Source organism: Lolium rigidum, chromosome 1 (genome assembly GCF_022539505.1).
Source record: "Lolium rigidum isolate FL_2022 chromosome 1, APGP_CSIRO_Lrig_0.1, whole genome shotgun sequence".
Lineage (NCBI taxonomy): Eukaryota > Viridiplantae > Streptophyta > Magnoliopsida > Poales > Poaceae > Lolium > Lolium rigidum.
Window position 1 is genome coordinate 88,092,183 of NC_061508.1, and position 26,428 is coordinate 88,118,610.

At 45.1% G+C, this 26,428-nt stretch overlaps 1 protein-coding gene and 1 non-coding gene across 5 annotated transcripts; both read left to right on the forward strand.

The window, feature by feature from the left end:
* The first annotated feature begins 13,687 nt into the window (after positions 1-13,687).
* On the forward strand, positions 13,688-13,883 carry LOC124685608. Its single transcript, XR_006997585.1, has one exon. It is a non-coding gene; the product is annotated as a U2 spliceosomal RNA (small nuclear RNA).
* Positions 13,884-21,811: 7,928 nt separating this feature from the next.
* LOC124677245 (pentatricopeptide repeat-containing protein At1g80150, mitochondrial-like) lies at positions 21,812-25,933 on the forward strand. 4 transcript variants are annotated; one of them, XR_006993999.1, is made up of 4 exons: positions 21,812-23,204; positions 23,535-23,616; positions 25,089-25,229; positions 25,643-25,933. XR_006993999.1 is itself a non-coding variant. In XM_047213259.1 (2 exons), the coding sequence occupies exon 1, from the start codon at positions 21,812-21,814 to the stop codon at positions 23,159-23,161; it is 1,350 nt and encodes a 449-aa protein (XP_047069215.1). In that variant the 3' UTR covers positions 23,162-23,204; positions 23,356-23,421. The 4 variants fall into 4 exon arrangements, 1 of the variants encoding a protein (XP_047069215.1); XR_006994000.1 differs by lacking the exon at positions 23,535-23,616; XR_006994001.1 differs by lacking the exons at positions 25,089-25,229; positions 25,643-25,933 and adding an exon at positions 23,767-23,784.
* Positions 25,934-26,428: the final 495 nt, after the last annotated feature.

Here is a 26,428-nt window from a genome sequence, read left to right on the forward strand (position 1 = left end):
TCTCATGAATAAGATCTGCATGCCATATCTTGACAAGTTTGTCATCGTATTCATCGATGATATCTTGATATATTCCAAGAACAAGGCGGAGCATGCCGATCATTTGAGGTTAGTGTTGCAAACACTAAGGGAACATCAACTCTATGCCAAACTTAGTAAGTGTGAATTTTGGCTAGATCAAGTGGAATTTCTTGGTCATGTCATTAGCAAAGATGGAATCGCTGTCAACCCGAGCAAGGTAGCAGCGGTTCTAGAATGGGAAGCACCCAAGACTGTCAAGGAAATCCGAGGATTCCTAGGAATGGCGAGGATATTATCGGAGATTCATTGAAGGATTCTCCAAGATAGCGAGGACCAATGACAAAGCTGTTAAGAAAGAACACACCATTCGTGTGGTCGGAGGAGTGTGAGAAGAGTTTTCAAACTCTAAAGAGAAACTCACCACGGCACCGGTGTTAGCGGTTCACGAAGTCGGCAAGGACTACACTGTGTACTGTGACGCATCCAAACATGGATTGGGTTGTGTACTCATGCAAGATCGGAAAGTGATATCTTATGGATCGAGGCAACTCAGACCTCATGAAGTAAACTATCCAACACATGACTTGGAATTAGCGACGGTCGTATTTGCACTCAAAACTTGGAGACATTTTCTCTATGGAGCTAAGTGTGAGCTCTATACGGATCATAAAAGCCTCAAATATTTCTTCACTCGGAAGGAACTCAACATGAGGCGAGAAAAGATGGCTAGAATTGATTAAGGATTATGATGCGACAATCAATTACACACCGGGGAAGGCTAATGTTGTAGCGAGATGCCACTGAGTAGAAAGAGTACCGGAGGAGTAGAACAAGAAATATCACCGGAGTTGAGGAAGGAAATAAGCCAAGCCCAAATACAACTTTGGGAGAAGGAAGCCCATGAAGGATTATCGGCGTTGCAAGTAGCCGATGAGTTGAATGTCAACTCTGAAGAATGAGATAATGATGGGTCGGTTGGACGATCCATTCATTGTAGAAGAGATGAGGAGAATAGATGAGGGAAGACCATCGGAATTTCATCGTGGAGAATGCTGGATCATTGTGGTTCCAGAAAAGAATTTGCGTTCCGGATATTGCTGAAATTAAGGAAGTAATACTCCGAGAAGCTCATCAAACACCATATTCCATACATCCGGGAAGTACAAAGATGTATATGGATCTAAAGGAACTATTACGGTGGAATAATATGAAGAGAGAGATAGCACAATATGTTGCGGAATGCCATACACTGTCGGCGAGTGAAGGCTGAACATCGAGTCCGGCGGGGAAGTTACAACCTCTACCTATTCCGGAGTGGAAATGGGAGGAAATAGGGATGGATTTCATCACCGGACTACCCATGACTAATAAAAAGAAGGACATGATATGGGTAATCGTGGACCGGTTGACGAAAAGTGCACACTTCTTAGCGGTAAATCAACGGGACAAAGGAGAGAAACTCATTGATCTTTACATCAAGGAGATCGTGAGTAAGCATGGAGTACCTAAGAAGATAGTATCGGATCGAGGATCCGTGTTCACATCGGCATTTTGGAAGCAACTCCACGAAGCTTTGGGATCCAAATTGGATTATAGTACCGCTTATCACCCACAAACGGGCGGACAAGCCGAGAGAACCAATCAGATCTTAGAAGATATGCTTAGGGCTTGTGCCCTAGACTTCGGAGGATCATGGGAGGAGCATCTACCTTTAGCGAGTTTTCATACAACAATAGTTATCAAAGCGGCATCAAGATGGCACCATTTGAAGCTTTGTATGGAAGGAAGTGTAGATCACCCATATGTTGGTATGAAGCCGGAGCAAGCAAAGAGTTCAACCACTGATTATGTCAAGGAAAAACAACAAATCATTGACATTATCAGAGACAGGCTCAAGATAGCCAAGAGCCGGCAAAAGAGTTACGCCGATCAGAAGAGAAGGACGTGGGAGCCACAAGTTGGAGACATGGTATATCTTAAGGTAAGCCCGATGAAAGGACTTCAGAGATTCGGAGTAAAAGGAAAGTTGAGCCCTAGATACATAGGACCCTTCAAGATACTGAGTCAGAATCGAGGTTTAGCCTTTGAGTTGGATCTACCGGGAAGGTTAGCTCAAGTTCATAATGTATTCCATGTGTCACAACTTCGGAAATGTTTGAAGACCCCAGATGAACCAATATCACATGAGGAGCTCGAGTTACAACCAGACTTGACATACATCGAGAAGCCAGCTAAGATTCTCGAGGAAAGCTGGAAACAACTCAGAAATAAGGCGATCAAGTATTGCAAGATACAATGGAAGCATCACCCCGAGAGGGAAGCCACACGGGAAAAAGAGGAGGACCTGAGGAAAACATACCCCGAGCTGTTCGGGTATTACAACCACAACTTCGGGACGAAGTTTTCTTTAAGGGGAAAGGCTGTAATGTCCCAGGTTTAGAGACGATCAAGGGGTAGATTTTAGAAAGGGATGTGCATTGCATAGTAAATTACAGGGAAATTTCGCGCTTTTAAACAAAAGCTGCATCGAAGGGGGACAAGTTTCTCTCTCGACACCTTACGGGGTTAGGGTTTCGAGAGTGCGACAAACTTGCTTCTCACTTCACTAGTTTAGGGTTTTCGAGAAGAGAGGGGAGAGTTCACATGATTGAATTCTAAATGTTATGACATGATTGAATTCAAAACAAGGTTGAATTTGAATTTCAAATTCAAACATTAAATAATTATCCTAAATAATACAATTAAGGAAAATCATTAGGTAAATAATCAATAATAAACAATACAATTAATAAATAATAAAGCTCATTAGAGAAACCTTGAGCTTTATTGATCAACACACACATAATACATTGTCTTTACAATATTCAGATTTGAAATATGAAATTACAACATATTACAAGAATTGAATAAATAGGAAAAGGAAAAGGCAAATTACAAGATCTCTAAATGCCCTAAACTACATTGTGATCTTCATGAATTCTTTGATCTTGATGATCTTGAGTTCATCTCGATCGGCACTTGATACTGCACACATACACAACAAGCAAATTATTAAGCCAAGTGGCAAAGCCACTTGGCGGGTGCTGAGAAAAATGAAATGTAGGGGATATGGTCAATCAGCCGAGCTGATCCTCTCCCGAGCCAAGTTCACGGGATCTGGTTCACACGGACACACAAGCGGCACACACATCGGGTGTGCATGCTCAACACCGAGCACTTGCTTGTGCATGCTTGCACACACACACGGTGAGTCACAAGGGTGGCAAGCGGGAGGCGTCGACCGGTGAGGTTAGAGGACAGCCATATATAAACCCCTTCAACGGTGAACCCTAGCCAATCCATCGGCGAGAATCTCCAAAGGGTAAGAACACCAAGAACGGGAAGAACGACCGGAGGCTGTTCAGCACTGTCCAAAGATCACCACTGAACCAAATCAAGCCTCACAAGATCACCGGGAGGAGCGGGGCAAGTAAATCAACCACAAGAATCCACATAGAAGCAAATCCTCTACACCAACAAACTCATTTCTAGGAGGCTGGAGTGAGGTATAAACAAGATCAACACTGAGCAAAACTCTGTTTTGCTCATAAATAAGCATACAATTGCATCACAGAATCAAATAAGGGTATGAAAACCTGGATGTATCATCATTTGGTTATTAAGCCAATTGGTGCCGCAAGTACAACCAGAGGCTAGACAGAGAAATCAAACCGGGGAACATTGGTATGTGACAACACAGTGTCACATACCGGAGAAATCCAACATGGATTTACTCCTATCTAGCCATTCCAGATTCATCAAAGCACACTATTAGCCTAGTTAAGCCATCGGATTAATAGGCAACTTGTGCCTATCTTGTTTATCAACATCAAGGCTACTGGAAATTCACCATAGATGACTAGCCGGTGAGCATCTATCCAAATTCACAGACAAGCCAACATAGGTGGGAGCTACCCTAAGGCAGCATGAATTGCTTGTCGGGGTCTACCTCAAACCACATCACAATAACCCAACCAATTAAGCTCAACACATCTATCATTACCCGAGATGGGTTCAAAAGAAGAGCTAGGGTACCCAACGAGTGTTGGCATCCCTCTAGTTTCATTTCAACAATTTATTTGATCATCACCACGTATCACGAGTTCACATCACTTATTCATCTCAATCAATACGAGCAATACAGATAATTGATATTAATACAAGTAAATCATAGCATCGAGAACCTTGCACATGATCCAGATGGATCATTGCAAGCAACGAGTTGATGGCTTGAGTAAGCAATACACCTCACTAGCACAAGTGTATATATCACACAGACATCACGGGATGAGCAGCAATGAGGCGCGGACACAAGATTAACAATTATATCAACAAGTCAATCGATGATCACATGCTCATCAAAGCGTTGGCTAACACATGCTACGAGCATGGCTATAGGCATAGCATAGCATCGAAGTATGAGACCAACTAATTAAACAATTATGCCCAAGCCTTAGCGAATAAATAGATATTGAAGTAATAATCATATGATCTGTATCCAGAAGCACATCAAAGACTTGATGAACCTATGCGATCATGATAACCACCACAAGTAAAGCACTTAGTACTCATTATTGAATCATACCATTAAGCCAATGAGCAATGCTCGGATGAGCATGCTCATGAGTTGAGCACAAAACTAGCCACAGAAGCTCAGGCACTTGCAAATGTTGCAAGAATTGCATACTGCAATTAAGCCATTGAAGCATATATGAATACACATGAGTGTCAGGCAGGCATAGGAACAATAACAGAGGCACGAGGAAGAATTCTAGCAAGAAATGCAAGCTTTAACGAGACATAACTTAGCAATTTTGCATAGCGGCACAAGCGGCACATCGGCATGAGCAACACGGCATACGCATCGGCACGAGCTAAGCTACGCACCGCAAAGCACCGGCACGGCCAGCATCTCCGTGAGTAGGAGGAAGCGCCGCGGCCAAAGCCGAGAGGAGGAAGAAGAAGAGCGAGGCAAGAATGAGAGAGAGGAGGAGATCTGAGGAGACGTGTACCTGGAGCAGAGCACCGGCGTGCCATGGCGGCACGGCGGCACAGGCCACCACGGCAGCGCCAAGCCGCGCCTGGCCTGGCGTCGCCGAGCAAGGGCGCTCCAGCACCGCCACGGCGCCTGGATCGACAGCAGGCGTCGAAGCACCACCAATCACCACGGCCGTGCCGCAGAGGCGTTGGGGACGAACGGAGACGGCGGTGAAACACGGATCGGCGCGGACCGAACGGTGCGCCGTCGTGCGGCCGTTCGATTGCGACCAATCTCGTCGGCGGCGATGGCCGGGCTGGCCGGAGAGGTCGGCGAAGGGGCGGCGACGCGCGAGTCGCCGAGCTCTAGGGTTAGGGTTCGGACACGAGCGCGAGGTGAGGAGTGAGCGACCGACCGCTCGGGTCGGTTGGACCCGAGCTGGTCTAGCCAAACCACTGGGCTCCAGCGACGGGTGGGCCCGGGGGCAAAATGGTCTTTTCCAAATTCCATTAAAAACCAGAAATTTGAAAGCTCAATAGAAAAGTGATAAAAGCTCTAAAAAAATAATTAAAAATATGGAAAAAGATCAGCATAAAATTCTCTACCCAAATAAAATATCAAAGAGAATTTTTGAAGACAATTAAGGATGAGTCTTAATTTGAGGAATTAAATAATCATTTAAATCACACATATATTTTTCAATAATAAAAATAAGTCCATTAATACCTTTGGACTTCAAAACACCTTGACAACATTTCAAGGTTGGATTTACTCTAAATCAAGGATTCCCAAATCATTCTTAGTATCTAACCTCTCATAAAATAGCAACGACATCGGAAAGGGGGGGAAACAAACCCTAAAACTGGAATCATGCATTATTGCTTCTTTAACCATTGCCCTTATCGGACAATGATGCTATTTTTCAGAACAAGAGGACAAGGGTCAGTCCATACCTACCAAGCTGCAGAGCTTTGCGGTGTTCGAGGCAAGTTCATCACTTGCTCATGTCATTTGAGTATTTCTATCAAATTACTTGCAAAGTATTATGGTTATCACTATTGCACAAAAATCAAAACCACTACTTTCATAACTATGAATATGACTAAGTGGTGGGCAATGGAACCATGGATTGTGTTGATATGGTGGAGGTTCCATTGCACGGGTTTATATCCATCTAGGATTAAACAACAAATGGGCTTGTGCCGTAATATCCGTGTTAACCATAAGATCCGGAGTGGGACGGAGTAGTCAAAAGTGTTTCCACCTCTCGTTCATCAACGAATGCGCTTTACCGTAGACACTTGTTTCACGTCGGCGGCAAGCGGTAGGCTGGGGAAGCCTTAAGTCCCCACGGCACGGTCCGTAGACACTTGTCGTTCGAAGAACAAGCGGTAGGCTGGGGAAGCCTTAAGTCCCCACGGTATTGCGGTCTATGAGGGATTGTAAGGTGTCGGAACGGTCTATCCATGATGATAGGGGAAGGCATATGAATGCCGGAACGGTCTCATCATGGATATAGGGGAGGACAATCTTACAAAAGGGTGGGTGTTCGAGGTAGCGGAGGAACATGATTGGCTAGACCTTATACCGGGCCTCACACCGAAGGAAGTGTGGACGGGAAAGCTGCCCGGTTGGCACCAAGGATAAGATCTCTTATGGGTAAAGCAACACACCTCTGCAGAGTGTAAGAACTGTGACCTGTCACTCCTGTTCCGGGATTGAGGAGCTGCGAACGCGGCCGGAAAGGAGCTCCATGAAGTTCTAGTAAACCGGTGAAGGCTGACGGACATAGCTCTTTGAAATAAAAGCAATCTCTTGAAGAAATGTTTATCAAAACTTGCATTGGTATTAGACTTTACGGTCTAATATCGTAGCTAGTGCATTAAACACCTCTTATCTATAATGAACTTGTTGAGTACGCTCGTACTCATACCACTCTTAAACCCCATGCTTAGATTGTCCGAATCGTCCGGAGGAGGACTGCGACAACAATGAAGGAGCCGAGATCATCGGCTATGAAGAACCCGACCTCTCGGGGAGGTGTTGAAGGCGTAGACTACATCATCGTCTACGGATCCGGGGAGGCTTCGGAGGAGAACAAGCCTAGAGATATCCGAGGAGTAGTAGTAGCCGAGCGGCACAAACTCTTACCATGTAGCTGCTCGATTAAATAAATGTTTAGTTTAATGAGACTATGGTATTGTAAGCTAAGTTGGGTTCACCTCGAACCCAAGAGTTATCCTCTTAAGACCCAAGAGGAGCTCCAAGACGACTTGTGTATGATGATTGTAATAATATGTGAATGAGTTATGGACCCTGCTATGTTCTGTTGTACTACTCTGAGGGATGTAATATTTGCGGAATGGTACTTCGCGAATGTTATATCAACGACTGGCATACTACAACATGCAGTGGTATGCAGGGTCACCACATTGTTGACCTACTGGATGAAGCCAGAGACATTGCTTTAGCCCGAACCACGGTATACCAGCAGGCGTTGAGGAATTACCACAGCCGACGAATACGCAACCGATGCTTTAACGTTGGAGATATGGTACTTCGGCTAAAGCAAAAAAGACCCTCGAAACTCGAGTCTCCATGGGAGGGACCCTACATCATCACCGAAGTGATACCAGGAGGAGCATATAGGCTCAAAAATCCAACTTCAGGAAAAGATGTTGACAATCCGTGGAATGTTGCGCACCTGCGACGATTTTATACATAGGGCGCGATTGTTTTTCGTTTTTTACAGCCCTTAAGGTTGCTTTACTTTATAAATAAAGTTCTAATCAGGTTTTCCGCCTCTTTTCTTAAATTCAGGCCCCACCACCCGAACAGGTCGACTGAGGCCCCTACCATCGGCTCTTACTCCCATCGGGAGCGTTGGCCCAAGAAACACGCAGTGTCATTAATTAAATACTCTCAGCAAGAGCTAAGATTAGTGGCACACAAAAAGAAAAAACAACCAATCCAAGCCTCGAGAAAATATACGAGTGCTGCAGTCGATGGTTACATTATCATAAAACAAGGCTCAAACCGGTGCACCGCGTGACGATGCCAAGCGTCTAATTCCCTCGACTAAGTCGATGGGTCTCGCTCTTGCAAAAACTTACGCAAAGGCTTCGCAATAACGTTGCATAATCCAACGAAGTCGTCAGGAGAGCAGGCTGAACTGATCACTCAGCCGCCCCCGACAAACAAAATATCAATCGAATTAATATAGCATACAACGTATGCAATAAATTTACACAAAATCATTTCATGCAGGAAATAAGGCTATTACATTCATGGTCGAACTCCCCGCTCCCAATGTGACTTCAGATCCTTCTCAAGGCATGACTCCATCCGAGAAACGATGGTGAAAGCAGGACCCCTAGAAGCATCATAATACTGGCCTAAGCTCCTCTTAGTATTCGCCACGGCTCCCAAATCTAAAGATGGATGGCATGCCAGTATTGAAGCAAAAGCAAGCTCTGCACCAGCCAGGAGTTCCTTCCGTACCAACAGTCGAATCCTTTCGGGAGACTTGAATCGGGTGAACAAGGCAGATAAGTTTTCGGGTGCCTGGTCTAGAGGAAACAAGGTGTTCCAAACCATCATAAGATGAGCATGGAACTTATCAAAATAATAATGCGCCTTTCCCACCCGATATTTAAACTTCGCCATGACGAAAGCCTTCGGACGATGCAACCACAAACCATGATTCGGATGCGCAACGTCAGTCATGGCTTCAACCTCTTCATGGATCTTTTTGTTTTCCTCAGCTGCATCCGGAGCCACGACTGGAAAAGGAACGAATGTTAGAACATTCAAAGCTATACCTAGAATCAGGAGGCAGGCTAACACTCACAGTTCAAGCTTTTGGTAGCAACATGAAGACCATCAAGAGCGTATTGTTCAATGGCAGTCGCTATCTCTCCCTTCTTCTTCACCAAGGCAGCCATCGCACGAAGAGAAATAATGTCTTTATTTAGACTAGACACCTGGTCGCGTAACTGACGAACAAGGCCTGATTCATCATTATCCGAAGGATTCGGAAAAAGCTCGGCACGGGAAGAAGACGAGGGAATCTGCAACACGTCCTTACTTCAGACCAATGCATTCATATACAAAAGAAACTCCCATCGGGAGCATTAAGTGCACATCATACAGGCAAAAGGATGTTTGGCAACATAGCCGAATTTAAACAATTGTTATGTACAACAAATCAAATAACAGTTCAAGGATCAGCCGACGTTGAACCAGGGGCTGACTCAGCAGCAGGCTCGGCTCGTGCTTCATCCACCAACTTCAGAAGCCGGTTGGCGCAGGTAATTGCCGATCTTTTGAAAGGCTCAAGGTCGAATCGATGATTTTCATCATCAACAGGCAATGCCTTAGAGAACTCTTCCAATTCCGACCCCATCCCGTGGCCCATAAGCAACTGGAAAGTAAGAACTGCACCAATCAAGCGGCTGCGACGTTTCGAGTACCTCTACAGGTTCGGAAGGATCGACGAGGAAGGCTTCGACCATTTCGTCAAGAGTCTTGTCCAGCTTCGCCTTAGGGAAGATCATCGAGTATAACTTCGACGGTGCTCCCTTGGACTTACGTAGCAATTTGAGGACCAGAACATTCGACTCGGTAGCGAGCGACAAAGCGTCGGCAGTGGAATCCTCCCGAAGCCGATGGCGTCGATCGATAGTTAAATTGGTGGCCTCACGAAAAGGAGATGCGTCAGTAATCAAAAGAGAAAACATCAAGAAAGGAGCGGAATATCATAAGGATTTTTCTACCTAGTAAATCCTTGATGGATTCGCGGAGGACACCTTCCTTCCTATCAATTGCAGCGGCCGCCGCACGCCTGGCATCTTGATCATCTTTCATTTGACGCTTCAGCCTTGTTACCTCTTCCTTCAACAAGGCGTTCTCACTCTTGGCATCGGCAGCAATCCTGTTGGCCTCGATCGCCTGATCAGCCGAAGACTTGATAGCCTTCCGAAGTTGGGCGTTTTCGGCCTCTAGGCGAGTAAATTGTTCAGCAAAATCCGCCACAGCATCGACTGTAGCATAAATTGGCTGCAGCCAAGAAAAACAAGAGGAATCAGGTGATGAAGAATCGGCAAAACCAAACAAATTGAGTGCTTACGTGATCACGGCCGGCCGGCGGGGAGGGAGCATCATCAGAAGGAATGACTCTCGAGAATGGAACCTTCCCTACACCCGTTCGGGATGGAGGAGTCGACTTGGCAGGAGAAGGGTTCGGTTCCTTAGCCGATGCTACTCTCTCAGAGGCCAATTTAGCCCTCTTTGCGAGGGGAACATCGTCATCATCATCGGCAGAGCTGTTCAGGCATGACAAGCAGTTAGCATACAAAATAACAAGAAATAAAAGTAACAAAGAGAAGAAATACTCACAGGTCCAGATCATCTTCATCCACGAAGAAACTTGTCGAACCTTTCTTAACAGGAGGAGGCGAAGCGGCTTCGTCGGCATCATTATCTCCACCTGTAGAGCTTGATTCCGCCGAAGCAATAAGATCATCATGCACTTGCTTGCGACGCTTACTCCTGAGGAAGGCATCATCTTCAGCAGTTTCCTCCTCTTGAACATCGCTGTCCTCAAGGACGTGTTGGGCATCCTCGGTTCCCTCAGAGTCGTCATCATCATCTTCTAATACCACTCCGCTCTCGGGTGAGGGAGGATAACATCGGGCGACAGCGAGAGCCTGCGAAAGGATAAAAAAACACATAAGGCGCAAGCAGAAAAAAGAATTAATGACAGTAAACGAAGAATGACAAGGTTACCTCGGACGGAAGGTGCTTCAAATCATAAGGAGGGCGTGCCGATGTCAAGACAATGGTGTCCCTGGTGCTGAGGCATGTTAGCCGACGAACTTCGTTCTGGAGCTCCTCTGCCGACAGATCGGCAGAATTAACTCTCGACTTGTCGTTCTTACCGGTAAAAACCACAACCGATGAGGGCGGGACATCGGCGGCTGCACTCGACGTTGTAGGAAAACTGAAACTACTTCAGTACCGCACATCGTCATGCCTCCTGAATTCTTCAAAATGATAATTTGCTTGAAAAGCTCGTCGGCTGTCGCCTTTTCTTCGGGAGAAAGGGCGTTGTTCCAAGATTTCTTCTTGTGAGCCACCAAGACATCGTCAAAAGGGGGGAGGTTTGACCGCCGCCCAGGAACAGCGGGGTCTCGCAGGTAGAACCACTTGTTGCGCCAGCCTTGGACGGATTCCTTCATCGGGTAGTCGAAATAGTCGACCTCCTTCCTGACGACGAAACCAACGCCACCAACAACAGGGGGCCATTGCTGTCATTGTGACGTTTTACATAAAAGATATTCCTCCAAAGGCCCCAGTGAGGCTCAATACCGAGGAAAGCCTCGCAGACGGTAATAAATATGGAAAGATGAAGGATGGAATTTGGGGTCAGCTGCCAGAGCTGAATCCCATAGAAGAAAAGGAGGGAGCGAAGAAACTCGTGTGCCGGAAGAGAGAGACCACGAAACAGGAAAGCAGCAAACATAATGGTGAAACCCTTCGGAGGTTTTGGGCGAGTAACTGGACCTGGGAGACGAATGTCTTCCTCAGATGCGGAGATGAAGCCGAGGGCGCGAAGCTTGTTGATGTCGCGGCTGGAAATGGCGGAGGCGCTCCAATCACGGCTGACTTTGACCGCCTCCGAGGTGCTGCCACTCTTCTTCTTGCCCATGGTGAACGGAGCTCCTGCTGAAGAGGCGGAGGAACAAGGGGGCTTGAGGAAGAAGATGAGCAGTAAGCGAGGTAAAAGATAAAAAAGAGGAGAGACTCCCTATTTATCCCGTAAGAATTTGTGCCCAATCGTGGCCAAAGAGTCCTGGGGAGTGGGGCAGATCTGGCTGTACACGTGGCGCCTGAATAAGGAGTAAAACCGGCGGCCCATTATTCCCACGTCGTGCGAAAATCGAGGAGGCCCCTCAATCGCCACGCGTGCATTGATCAAGCCCTAAAAACTGCCTGCGCAGAACTAGGATGGGCCCGTCAGGTCAAGTCTTGTCAATCAGGTCACAGACGACACACGTCAACAATGACGTCATAAAGAAAAACTTGAAAGCATTCGAAGGAAACATGAAAAGTTATCGGATGAAGGACTTAAGTCTAAGCACGGATTGCGAGCATTCGTACCTAGACTCGGGGGCTACTCCCATCGGGAGCGCTGACGCGCACCCGATAAATGAGGACTCGACAGAATGAGCAGTCAAAGGATAAAGTTTTGAGCCAGCACTCGGTTGCAAAACGCTCGCACCCAGATACTCGGGGCCTGTTACTCCCATCGGGAGTTCGTGATGCACACCCGATAGAAATTAGATCATGCCCGGGGACTTGATTCTGTGTAGGGTAACGGTGTTTTGCCATCGGCATTTAACTAAACAACAGTTGGGCATGTTACTCATTATCCTTTGCGTAAAAAATTTATCAGATGATTTATGAAGACCTCGGCAGAGGAAAGTGTTCGAGTGGTACAACTTGAGTCTACGCACGGATTGCAAGCATCCGTACCTAGACTCGGGGGCTACTCCCATCGGGAGCGCTGACGCGCACCCGATAAGAAGAAGATGAAGCACAATTAAGATGAGCAAGAACAGTGAAGGAGAAGAATATCAAGAGAAAACATGCATCAGTCTCTACCCGAATTATTTTCGGCTAGACACTCGGGGGCTACTGACGTGGGCATTACCCTTCGGGTAACCAGTATTGTCCTATCTGATATTGACAAGTTGGAAGCCCATGAAGCTACCGGAAGGCGAGATGGGCCACTAGGCCGGTGCGTCGAGGAGATTCCTTGGCGGACAAGATCGGGAAACGGACAAACAAGGAAAGATTGGATCTAAACTATCGTAAACCTAGTCGTCCTCGGTTAGGACCCTTGAGACCCGGCCTCCTATATAAAGGCCGGGAGAGGGGCTGCCGAGGGACACAATCAATCTTAGCTACAATAGCCATCAGAAGCTTAGAACTAGGTTACCCTAGCAACTAGCATCTCGACGAGATCACAGCCGAACTATTCGGCACCCCATTGTAACCTGTTTTCATCATAATCAAAGAACAGACAGGCAGGACGTAAGGTTTTTACCTCATCGAGGGCCCCGAACCTGGGTAAATCGCTCTCCCCGCTTGTCTGTGAACTGATGTCTCGTGTCAGCTTGCAGGATTCCATCAACCCTAAGCCCCTATCGGAGGGCATTGCCGAGGAGCACCCTCGACAATTGTACTTGCTCTAATATGATACCGTATCATGACACATAAACCTAGAAACTTCATGACAAATACAACATGTACACACATTTGCATTGAGATTCTACAAAACATTAAATATGACATAAGTATGATACCATATTATGATACTATGCATTGTGGAGGTAGTATCATACACTAGTATCATGTACATGATATTAGTGTATGATATTTCCCATTGTGACTAGTCTAAGGTAAGGTATGGAGGCAGTTCCTACGGTAATGCTGTAATAACTTTCTTAAAAAATGTTTGAAAAAGAACAGAGTCAGATGGGCTTGAGCGCTCAGCCAAGGCAGCAGCGCCCGCGTCTCCGTCCTAGTACCGCTCGCCGCATAGCGGCCGGGAGGAGCTCTATTTAAGGAGCCGCGTCGCAACTCATACCTTTCTCGGCTTTTGGCTAAGATCAAGTGTAGTATCTGTTTTTATCAGTTTAATATCTGATATGTGGACCATGTGTCCACAATGATATTAAATTTATTTTTTTGTGGGGAGGGTCCACCACAGTGGCTTTCCACTGGGGCCCTCGCGTGTCTCCCAGGTTTTGCACTGCTGCCTAGGCCTGGTGCATGATGCGTGTAGTTGACACGTCCGTTGGGAACCCCAAGAGGAAGGTGTGATGCGCACAGTAGCAAGTTTCCCTCAGTAAGAAACCAAGGTTTAATCGAACCAGTAGGAGTCAAGAAGCACGTTGAAGGTTGTTGGTGGCGGAGTGTAGTGCGGCGCAACACCAGGGATTCCGGCGCCAACATGGAACCTGCACAACACAATCACATAACTTTGCCCCAACGTAACAGCGAGGTTGTCAATCTCACCGGCCTGCTGTAAACAAAGGATTAGATGTATAGTGTGGATGATGATGGTTGTTTGCAAAGAACAGTAATGAACAATTGCAGTAGATTGTATTTCAGATGTAAAGAATAGGACCGGGGTCCACATATCACTAGTGGTGTCTCTCCCATAAGATAGCAGATGTTGGGTGAACAAATTACAGTTGGGCAATTGACAAATAAAGAAGTCATAACAATGCACATACATATATCATGATGAGTACTATGAGATTTAATCGGGGCATTACGACAAAGTACATAGACCGCTATCCAAGCATGCATCTATGCCTAAAAAGTCCACCTTCGAGGTTATCATCCGAACCCCTTCCAGTATTAAGTTGTAAACAACAGACAATTGCATTAAGTATGGTGCGTAATGTAATCAACACAAATATCCTTAGACAAAACATCGATGTTTTATCCCTAGTAGCAACAGCACATCCACAACCTTAGAACTTTCTATCACCGTCCCAGATTTAATGGAGGCATGAACCCACTATCGAGCATAAATTATCCCTCTTGGAGTCACGAGTATCAACTTGGCCAGAGCCTCTACTAGCAACGGAGAGCGTGCAAGAACATAAATAACATATATGATAGATTGATAATCAACTTGACATAGTATTCAATATTCATCGGATCCCAACAAATACAACATGAAGGATTACAAATAGATGATCTTGATCATGATAGGCAGCTCACAAGATCTAACATGATAGCACAATGAGGAGAAGACAACCATCTAGCTACTCGCTATGGACCCATAGTCCAGGGGTGGACTACTCACACATCGATCCGGAGGCGATCATGGCGATGAAGAGACCTCCGGAGATGATTCCCCTCTCCGGCAGGGTGCCGGAGGCGATCTCCCGAATCCCCCGAGATGGGATTGGCGGCGGCGGCGTCTCCGGAAGGTTTTCCGTATCGTGGCTCCCGTGACCGGGGGTTTCGCGACGGAGGCTTTAAGTAGGCGGAAGGGCAGGTCGAGAGGCGCCACGGGGGCCCCACACAACAGGGCCGCGCGGGCCCTGTGCTTGCCGCGCCGCCCTACTGTGGCGGCGCCCCGTGGCCCCACTTCGTAAGTCCTCCGGTCTTCTGGAAGCTTCGTGGAAAAATAGGCCCCTCGGCGTTGATTTCGTCCAATTCCGAGAATATTTCCTTACTAGGATTTCTGAAACCAAAAACAGCAGAAAACAACAACTGACTCTTCGGCATCTCGTCAATAGGTTAGTGCCGGAAAATGCATAATAATGACATATAATGTGTATAAAACATGTGAGTATCATCATAAAAGTAGCATGGAACATAAGAAATTATAGATACGTTTGGGACGTATCAAGCATCCCCAAGCTTAGTTCCTACTCGCCCTCGAGTAGGTAAACGATAACAAAGATAATTTCGAAGTGACATGCTATCATAATCTTGATCATACTATTGTAAAGCATATGAGATGAATGCAGCAATTCGAAGCAATGATGAAGATAATGAGTAAACTAATGAATCATATAGCAAAGACTTTTCATGAATAATACTTTCAAGACAAGCATCAATAAGACTTGCATAAGAGTTACTCATAAAGCAATAAATTCAAAGTAGAAGTATTGAAGCAACACAAAGGAAGATAAAGTTTCAGCGGTTGCTTTCAACTTCAACATGTATATCTCATGGATAATTGTCAACACAAAGCAATATAACAAGTGCAATAAGTAAACATGTAAGAATCAATGCACACAGTTGGTACAAGTGTTTGCTTCTAAGATAGAAAGAATAGGCAAACTGACTCAACAATAAAGTAGAAGATAGGCCCTTCGCAGAGGGAAGCATTGATTACTATATTTGTGCTAGAGCTTTTCATTTTGAAAACAAGAAACAATTTTGTCAACGGTAGTAATAAAGCATATGTGTTATGTATAAGACATCTTATAAGTTGCAAGCCTCATGCATAGTATACTAATAGTGCTCGCACCTTGTCCTAGTTAGCTTGGATTAACACGGATTATCATTGCATAGCATATGTTTCAACCAAGTGTCACAAAGGGGTACCTCTATGCTGCCTGTACAAAGGTCTAAGGAGAAAGCTCGCATTGGATTTCTCGCTTTTGATTATTCTCAACTTAGACATCCATACCGGGACAACATAGACAACGGATAATGGACTCCTCTTTAATGCATAAGCATTCAACAACAGATTAATATTCTCATAAGAGATTGAGGATTGATTGTCCAAACTCGAAACTTCCACCATGAATCATGGCTTTAGTTAGCGGCCCAATGTTCTTCTCTAACAGTATGCATACTCAAACCATTTGATCATGAAAATCTCCCTTACTTCATACAAGACGAACATGCATAGCAACTCACATGATATTCAACAAAGGTAAAAGTTGATGGCGTCCCCAGAAACATGGTTACCGCTCAACAAGAAACTTACTAAGAAATAAGACACATAAGTACATATTCTTCACCACGGTAGTTTTTAAGGCTATTTTGTCCCATGAGCTATATATTGTAAAGGTAAAGAATAGAAATTTTAAAGGTAGCACTCAAGTAATGTACTTTGGAATGGCGGAGAAATACCATGTGGTAGGTAGGTATGGTGGACACAAATGGCATAGTAGTTGGCTCAAGGATTTGGATGCATGCATGAGAAGAATTCCTCTCAATACAAGGCTAGGCTAGCAAGGTTGTTTGAAGCAAACTCAAGTATAAAAGGTGCAGCAAAGCTCACATATGAACATATTGTAACTATTATAAGACTTTACATTGTCTCCTTGTTGTTCAAACACCTCAACCGGAAAATATCTAGACTCTAGAGATCAATCATGCAAACCAAATTTTAACAAGCTCTATGTAGTTATTCATTAATGAGTACAAGGTACATGATGCAAGAGCTTAAACAAGATCTATATGAGCACAACAATTGCCAAGTATCACATTATTCAAGAAATTAAACCATTTACCACATGCGGCACTTTCCGTTTTCAACCATATAACAATGAATGAAATAGTCCAAATTTCGCAATGAACATTAAAGATGAAGCTAAGAACACATGTGTTCATACGAAACAGCGGAGCGTGTCTCTCTCCCACACAAAGAATGCTAGGATCCGATCTTATTCAAACAAAAACAAAAACAAAAATAAAAGCAAACAGACGCTCCAAGTAAAGCACATAAGATGTGACGGAATAAAAATATAGTTTCACTAGAGGAACCTGATAAGTTGTCAATGAAGAAGGGATGCCTTGGGCATCCCCAAGCTTAGACGCTTGAGTCTTATTAAAATATGCAGGGATGAACCACGGGGGCATCCCCAAGCTTTACATTCTCACTCTTCTTGATCATATTGTATCATCCTCCTCTCTTGACCCTTGAAAACTTCCTCCACACCAAACTCGAAACAACTCATTAGAGGGTTAGTGCATAACCAAAAATTCACATGTTCAGAGGTGACATAATCATTCTTAACACTTCTGGACATTGCACAAAGCTACTGAACATTAATGGAACAAAGAAATTCATCCAACATAGAAAAATAGGCAATGTGAAATAAAAGGCAGAATCTGTCAAAACAGAACAGTCCGTAAAGACGGATTTTATTGAGGCACCAGACTTGCTCAAATGAAAATGCCCAAATTGAATTAAAGTTGCGTACATATCTGAGGATCACGCACGTAAATTGGCAGATTTTTCTGAGCTACCTACATAGAGGCAGGTCAACATTCGTGACAGTAAGTAATCTGTTTCTGCGCAGTAATCCAAATCTAGTATTGACTTTACTATCAAAGACTTTACTTGGCACAACAATGCAATAAAATAAAGATAAGGAGAGGTTGCTACAGTAGTAAACAACTTCCAAGACTCAAATATAAAACAAAGTGCGAAGTAAAATAATGGTTGTCTCCCATAAGCGCTTTTTTAACGCCTTTCAGCCTAGGCGCGTAAAGTGTGAATCAAGTATTATCAAGAGACGAAGCATCAACATCAATAGGTATCTTAGATGCTCCCCCATCCGTAGTGGTGCTAAGGGCTTTGTCAATTTTAGGCCTATAATAGTTTTTTGGCTTAGGCACTTTAGAGACATACATAAACTTTTGCTCCTTACCCACATAAGCTTTCTCCTTAAACTTAAGAGAAGAAAAAGTTGAACCCAAGGTTCCCATAGCTTCTTCAAGTTCACCAATCCTATGGGTTCGATTATCATGAGTAGCACACGTTTCTAAAACAACAATTCTCTCATTAATTCCACCTAGAGATTTATCAAGTTTATCAGTGCTATTAAGTAATATTCCCAATTTAGTCTCAATACTTGGAAGATCTTTTCCTATGGCTTCCAACTTTTTCATGACATCTTCAAGAGAGATTTCAATTTTAGCTTCATTAACATGTGGTATTCCAACTAGACTCTCAATGATGCAACTAGCTTCTAAAGCAGGAGTGCCTAGGAAATTACCTCCCGCAAGAGTATCAAGAACATACCTATTCCAACTAGAGATTCCAACATAAAAGTTCCTAAGTAGTATAATTGTGGAGTGTTTCTTAATGCACCTATGATGAGCATCGCTAATTCTATACCAAGCATCTTTAAAACTTTCTCCCCCTTGTTTCTTAAAGGAACGAACTTCAACTTCCGGATTACTCATTTTAAGCAGTAGTAAATAAAGCAAAATAAATAAAGTAAATGCAAGTAACTAATTTTTTTGTGTTTTTGATATAGAGAACAAGACAGTAAATAAAGTAAAACTAGCAACTAATTTTTTTGTGTTTTGTTTTAGTGCAGCAAACAAAGTAGTAAAATAAAATAAAGCAAGACAAAAACAAAGTAAAGAGATTGGAAGTGAAGACTCCCCTTGCAGCGTGTCTTGATCTCCCCGGCAACGGCGCCAGAAATTTGCTTGATGTGTGTAGTTGACACGTCCGTTGGGAACCCCAAGAGGAAGGTGTGATGCGCACAGTAGCAAGTTTCCCTCAGTAAGAAACCAAGGTTTAATCGAACCAGTAGGAGTCAAGAAGCACATTGAAGGTTGTTGGTGGCGGAGTGTAGTGCGGCGCAACACCAGGAATTCCAGCGCCAACGTGGAACCTGCACAACACAATCACAGAACTTTGCCCCAACGTAACAACGAGGTTGTCAATCTCACCGGCTTGCTGTAAACAAATGATTAGATGTATAGTGTGGATGATGATGGTTGTTTGCAAAGAACAGTAAAGAAAAATTGCAGTAGATTGTATTTCAGATGTAAAGAATAGGACCGGGGTCCACAGATCACTAGTGGTGTCTCTCCCATAAGATAGCAGTATGTTGGGTGAACAAATTACAGCTTGGGCAATTGACAAATAAAGAAGGCATAACAATGCACATACATATATCATGATGAGTACTATGAGATTTAATCGTGGCATTACGACAAAGTACATAGACCGCTATCCAAGCATGCATCTATGCCTAAAAAGTCCACCTTTAGGTTATCATCCGAAACCCCTCCAGTATTAAGTTGTAAACAACAGACAATTGCATTAAGTATGGTGCGTAATGTAATCAACACAAATATCCTTAGACAAAACATCGATGTTTTATCCCTAGTAGCAACAACACATCCACAACCTTAGAACTTTCTCGTCATCGTCCCGCATTTAATGGAGGCATGAACCCACTATCGAGCATAAATACTCCCTCTTGGAGTCACGAGTATCAACTTGGCCAGAGCCTCTTCTAGCAACGGAGAGCATGCAAGAACATAAATAACATATATAATAGATTGATAATTAACTTGACATAGTATTCAATATTCATCGGATCCCAACAAACACAACATGAAGGATTACAAATAGATGATCTTGATCATGATAGGCAGCTCACAAGACCTAACATGATAGCACAATGAGGAGAAGACAACCATCTAGCTACTGCTATGGACCCATAGTCCAGGGGTGGAGTACTCACACATCGATCCGGAGGCGATCATGGCGATGAAGAGACCTCCGGGAGATGATTCCCCTCTCCGGCAGGGTGTCGGAGGCGATCTCCTGAATCCCCCGAGATGGGATTGGCGGCGGCGGCGTCTCTGGAAGGTTTTCCGTATCGTGGCTCTCGGTACTGGGGGTTTGCGACGGAGGCTTTAAGTAGGCGGAAGGGCATGTCGAGAGGCGCCACGGGGGCCCCACACAACAGGGTCGCGCGGGCCCTGTGCTGGCCGCGCCGCCCTACTGTGGCGGCGCCCCGTGGCCCCACTTCGTAAGTCCTCCGGTCTTCTGGAAGCTTCGTGGAAAAATAGGCCCATGGGCGTTGATTTCGTCCAATTCCGAGAATATTTTTACTTACTAGGATTTCTGAAACCAAAAACAGCAGAAAACAGCAACTGGCTCTTCGGCATCTCGTCAATAGGTTAGTGCCGGAAAATGCATAATAATGACATATAATGTGTATAAAACATGTGAGTATCATCATAAAAGTAGCATGGAACATAAGAAATTATAGATACGTTTGGGACGTATCAGTGCACCCCAACCAAATCAATCTACAATCTTTTTTAAATTTTGTTTTGTGGCTATGAGACTGGTGTAAAAATGTTAGAAGTAACAGTTTTGAAATCACGATTTTGATGATAACTTACATAGTTTTGAGGCTCCGATCTCTCGTCTAATCTGAGTTTGACATGCAAGAAACTACCATATTTGAGACGAATTTGACATGTTAGTATCGATTTTGTTAATCTCAAAAAATGAAGCAAAATTTTGGTAAACAACGACGACGGGGCTTTACAGCCATCCCGCGGTACACTTCTGTTAGAAGGAGAAGCTAAGATAGAGATGAGGCCCACCTGCCAGTCTTACTTTTTTTTAATTCTTTCTTCTATGCGTTGGAGCGTTACCCGATGATGACGTAGGGGGAAGCAAACATTGGCCATACGACTACTGTGTGGAGGAGGCGACGACGCTCCACTGCCGAGGCCTACCACACTCACGCGGATGAGGGCATTGGAGCGGCGTGGCGGTGCGCTGGAGCGTCACGTGTGGTTGCGCGTGGGGGCACTGGAGCGACACGGGCGGCGGCGCACGCGGGCACTGGATGGACGCAGCTGGCGATGTGCAGGGGCGCTGGAGCGGCACGGGTGGTGGTGCGCGGGCACTTGACCGGCGCGGGCGGTGGCTCAGGCGGGTGCTGTAGCGTCACAAAAGTTGGAACATATTGATTTTTCTTTACATGAAGCTCGTCGATTCGAGAACAGCTCGGTCTTAACAACGAGGGTGACGACCATTAAGCCACGTCAGCCCTGAGAGTGGGGCCGTGATGGCTAATATGCTGTTTATTAAAGTTTACTCAATTTATTGCTCCATGCCCTAGAAATGGTACTGATTTAAAAATAATAACAAAATCTTGTAATTTACTCGTGACAACTTCCAGCGGGCAATTGGCCCATGGGCCAAAAATAGTCTTTGCTCGTACTGAGGTTTGTGGGCTTAGCGAGTCCTTTGGACCGCACGGTGGCCGGTGGGTCGCGCCTCCACGCAGCCATCGTGGTGGAACTCTCTCCTCCACTCCCCCAAGCTCCTCCGCCCCCGTCCACGGCGACCTCGACGCCGCCGTCAACCGACCGCCACCCGCCCAACCTACCACCACCACCCCGAGCCCCGGCCCCCACCAGCCCACCCCGCCCCGGGATCGCGCGGATCAGATGCTATCCCTGGGCGCCCTCCGCAAGCTCTGCGCCGCCTTCGACGCCGTCGCGCTCACCGTCATCGCCGCCGGCCTCTCCCACCCGCGCTGCCGCCCCTTCTCCTCCCGCGCGCCCTCCCCGCCGCCGGACTTCCCCACCATTGCCGCCTGCCGCGCCGCGGTCGCCGCTTCCAAGACCCACCGCCAGCCCTCCTCCCCGCCCCACGCCGCGGCGCAGTCCCAAGGGCCCGCGGACGCCGAGACTCCGGTGCTGGTCAGGATCAAGCGCGAGCGGGACCCGGTGCGCCTCTACGAGCTGTTCACCGCCAATGCGGACAACCGCGTGCTGGTGGAGAACCGGTTCGCGTTCGAGGACGCGGTGGGGCGGCTGGCAGGTGCTCGACGGAACGACCTCGTCGAGCGGATCCTCGAGCAGCACAGGGCGCTGCCGCAGGGGCGGCGGGAGGGGTTCGTGGTCAGGGTCATCGGCCTCTACGGGAAGGCCCGGATGCCGGAGCACGCGCTGCGGACCTTCCGGGAGATGGAGCTGCACGGGTGCCCGCGCACCGCCAAGTCGCTCAACGCCACCATGAGGGTGCTGGCGCAGTCGCGGCGCTTCGACGACGTCCTGCAGCTGCTGGACGAGGCGTCGCCCAGGTACGGGGTCGCGCTGGACGCCGTCTCCTACAACACCGTGGTCAAGATGGCGTGCGACATGGGGGAGCTCCGCGCGGCGTACCGGGTCATGCAGGAGATGGAGGAGAAGGAAGGGGTGCGGCCCGACGCCGTCACGTACACCACGCTCATGGCCGCGTTCTATAAGAGCGGCCAGCGCGAGGTCGGGGACGGCCTTTGGAACCTCATGCGGCTGAGGGGCTGCATGCCGACGCTCGCCAGTTACAATGTCAGGATCCAGTTCCTCATCAACAGGAGAAGGGGCTGGCAGGCGAATGACCTGGTGCGCAAAATGTACGCGGCGGGGATAGGGCCGGACGAGATCACGTACAACCTGGTTATCAAGGGGTTCTTTCTGATGGGTGAGCACGAGATGGCGCAGACGGTCTTCGGTGCCATGCATGGGAGGGGATGCAAGCCGAATGAGAGGGTTTACCAGACGATGGTGCATTACCTGTGTAAGCGGAGGGACTTCAACCTAGCGTTCAGGTTGTGTAAGGACAGCATGGAGAAGAACTGGTTTCCCAGTGTGGATACCATTCACCATCTGCTGCAAGGCCTCATGAAAATTAGAAAGGACAGGAATGCGCGGGAGATATTGAAGCTCGTTACGGAGAGACAACCTGCGTACTCAGCTGACGAAGTGAAGGCCTTCCAAGACATATTGTCTCATGGGAAGACTGGAAGAAGTTGACTGCCGGATGGGAAGTTTTGCTGTAAATCCGCCACATGTAACTGTAAGGCTGTTGTTGACATTGTCTCATTCATTTTGTTTTTGCGGACCAATTAGAATAATAGGTTGAAAAGGTTTTCAGTGCCTAAATTATTCTTTTTTTAGGAGACCTCAGATAGCATTTTGCTCGGCTGCTTAACTTATGTAAATCACAGGAAAATCTTTACCTGCAATGGAAATTCATGACCACTCTTAAGAAGAATTTGGGCTATATTCTGTCATAGGCTGGTGCTTCCAAATTTCTTTACATACTAGTACTAAAATTGTTTCAGCATAGTGAAATATAGAGGAGTTGTTGATGAATGTTGACAAAAGGAAGAAATCAAATGTGCAGTATTTCAGGTTATATTTGAGCAAATCTGAGAAGTTGACTGCTGGATGGAAAGTTTTGCTGTAAATCCACCACATGTAAAACTGTAAGGCTGTTGTTGACATTATCTCAATGATTTTGTTTTTGCGGACAAATTAGAATAATAGGTTGAAAGGGTTTTCAGTGCTTAAGTTAATTCTTTTTCAGGAGACCTCAGATAGCATTTACTCAGCTGCTTAACTTATGTATATCACAGGAGAATCTTTACCTCCAATGGAAAATCATGACCGCTCTTAAGAACAATTTGGGCTATATTCCTTCATAGGCTGGTGCTTCCAAATTTCAATGCAGACTAATAAAAGAGATTGAAAAGGTTTTCAGTACTTGAATTATTCTTTGAGAGACCTCAGATAGCATTTACTCAGCTGCTTAACTTGCGTAAATCACAGGAGAACCTTCACATCACATATAATGGAAAATCATGATCACTCTAAGAAGAAGTTGTGCTATGTTCTGTCATAGACTGAAGCTTCCAAATTTCTTAACAGACTACTCAAAATATTTTATCATTGTGCAAACATAGAGGAGTGTTCATATATATTGCAAAAAAGAAGACGGATTAAAAGTGCTGTATTTCAGGTTATGTTGGGCAAATCCAAGTTTTTTCTCATTTTTTATACCAAATTCACCAAGAGTATGATAGAAGATTGTCTATCTCTAGTTTGCTTACTATTTGTAACAGTGTTTCTAGCTTGAGTATTCATTTTGACCATTTATTGATGAGCCATATGAAAGTTACATTAGCTAAGTCATTTGGATTGTTTATTGATAAGCTATCTGGATGTTATGTTAGTCTTCAAGTTCATGAACATTTAGATCTCTGAATGAGCAAAGGCTAACTTAACTGAAATGGATATATAGTGTTACTTGACACAAGTAATTCAAGTATCTTGTTAAAACAAATCTACATAATTGGATAAAGTAAAATATTTTGGGATCTAATTTTTTTTGCACCTAAAGTTTTTTCTTTTGTGCAACTTTCTTGCTGTGTGTGAACTATGATTGGAAGATGTAGAATTTTCAGTGAGCTGTATAAACATGACTGAAATGATTCACTGGGGCAGTAGGCATGAGCTGTGCATGTTTTCTCTCAATGTTTCAGAGGGGCGAAATAGGTCCATTTTTCCTCAGTTTCAGATCCATGTTAGACTTTTAACCATACTACTGCCACTTGAATTTTAAATACTGCCACATTGATTTTCTTTGGTTGTGTTAGAAGGCTTCACATGAGTAATCCCAGGAGGGTAGTTCTGGGTTCTTGTGGTTTGTGCGATGTAAGTGAACAATTATGGCTAGTCAATTCGTTCGAAAAAAGCCTAAAGTACCAATTTTAAATGTCTGGTCTTAAATCACAAACGATTTCTCAGTTTTAGATGATATTTCATCTCCGGAAAAAAGGTGTACATAAATAATGGTGTGAACATGACAATTTGACAGACATGTCGTGTTTGGGGTTTCTTTAAGTTCAATGTGAACTATATAAGTGACCACTGCTGCAATGGTGTCTTTATTTTGCAGTTGACACTCTCTCTATGCTTGATTGAAAGGAGAAGGCAGCAAAGAAAATAATGATGAAAATACAGAATAAGAGAAGTTGAGGGGAATGGGGTCGCATGGTCATCGAGCAGCATTGTTACCAGAACAATCGGAAGTCAGAAGGTAGGAACAAATGGTATTGCTAACTGAGTCAGTTCGAGATATTTCTTCACTGTATATCTCAACAAACAGGTCATCTTGATATTCACTTCATAGAACTCTCTGTCTCTCGATTCAATTGAAGCAAAGTCAATGGGGCTCCGTTGCCCTTCTTCATATGACGTTTTTTTAAGATCATGTCAGTGTTAGCTCTTTGTCCAATATTATGTCGTTAATTTTAGCTGGTCTCTTAATTGCCAATGGGCACAGATCTTAGATAAATACAAGCGTAGTTCCTCTTGCGTCTTCTCAATCTAGCAATATAACATTGATCACTAATGCAAAGTATTAAAGCATGTTTGGTTGTCTAGGGCGCTGCAGTTCTTTGCTCTAGGACAGTAAACTCAGGTGTTTACCATATTCTGCCCTTTTTACAGGTAGACGTTTTGAAAAACTCTATCAAGATTGTTGCTTGGAGCACTGGAGGGAAAACAAGCGTGTGACTGATCGCGGTGAAGGGAACTTCCTGCCCAGATTACCAACAAATGGAGCAAGCTGCAAGTCACAGTTTGTGCTAACAACATAGTCAACCGCAAAAGACTTTTGTACCAACTGCCGGTTGGCATAGCCATATACTTCTACTGGGAGCCACACACACACACATATACATTGATAAGTTAGTATATCACGATGTATCTCACTACAGCTGTAAATTCTTGACATTCTTTGTCCGGTTCATGATCTCATTTGCAGGCACTATTGAAAGGAACAGTACTATGTTCCGTTGTCTCACTGGAAGATTTTCCCGTGTATTAGCCGGAAAGGCCTCCCACTGACATTATGTTGTATTCTCTTCATAAGTCGTAACTGCTAACTCAACGTGTCTGATATAAGTAGAGCAATATACATCAAGAAATAGCACTCTATGCACAGTTTACCACCCCAATTCCAGATATTTGATGAGTTGTCTCTCTTGACGAAAAATGGCGTTCCCGTAAAATCTATGGTTTTGATACTGGCACAGCCTTATAATATAATTTTACCCATCACTTATATATTATAATATGTTCAGAAAACTGTAGAAAAACTAAAAATTCACGCATGTCGTTGCAAAGTGCCACATCTCACACATATTTAAAGATACTACTACCTCTGTTACATATTATAACCCGTTTTGGTAGACTAGTTTAGCCTACTAAAACATCTTATAATTCGGAGCAGAG

Coding starts and splice junctions, on each gene's coding strand:
- LOC124677245 (XM_047213259.1), top strand. CDS start 21,812: ATGCTATCCCTGGGCGCCCTCCGCAAGCTCTGCGCCGCCTTCGACGCC.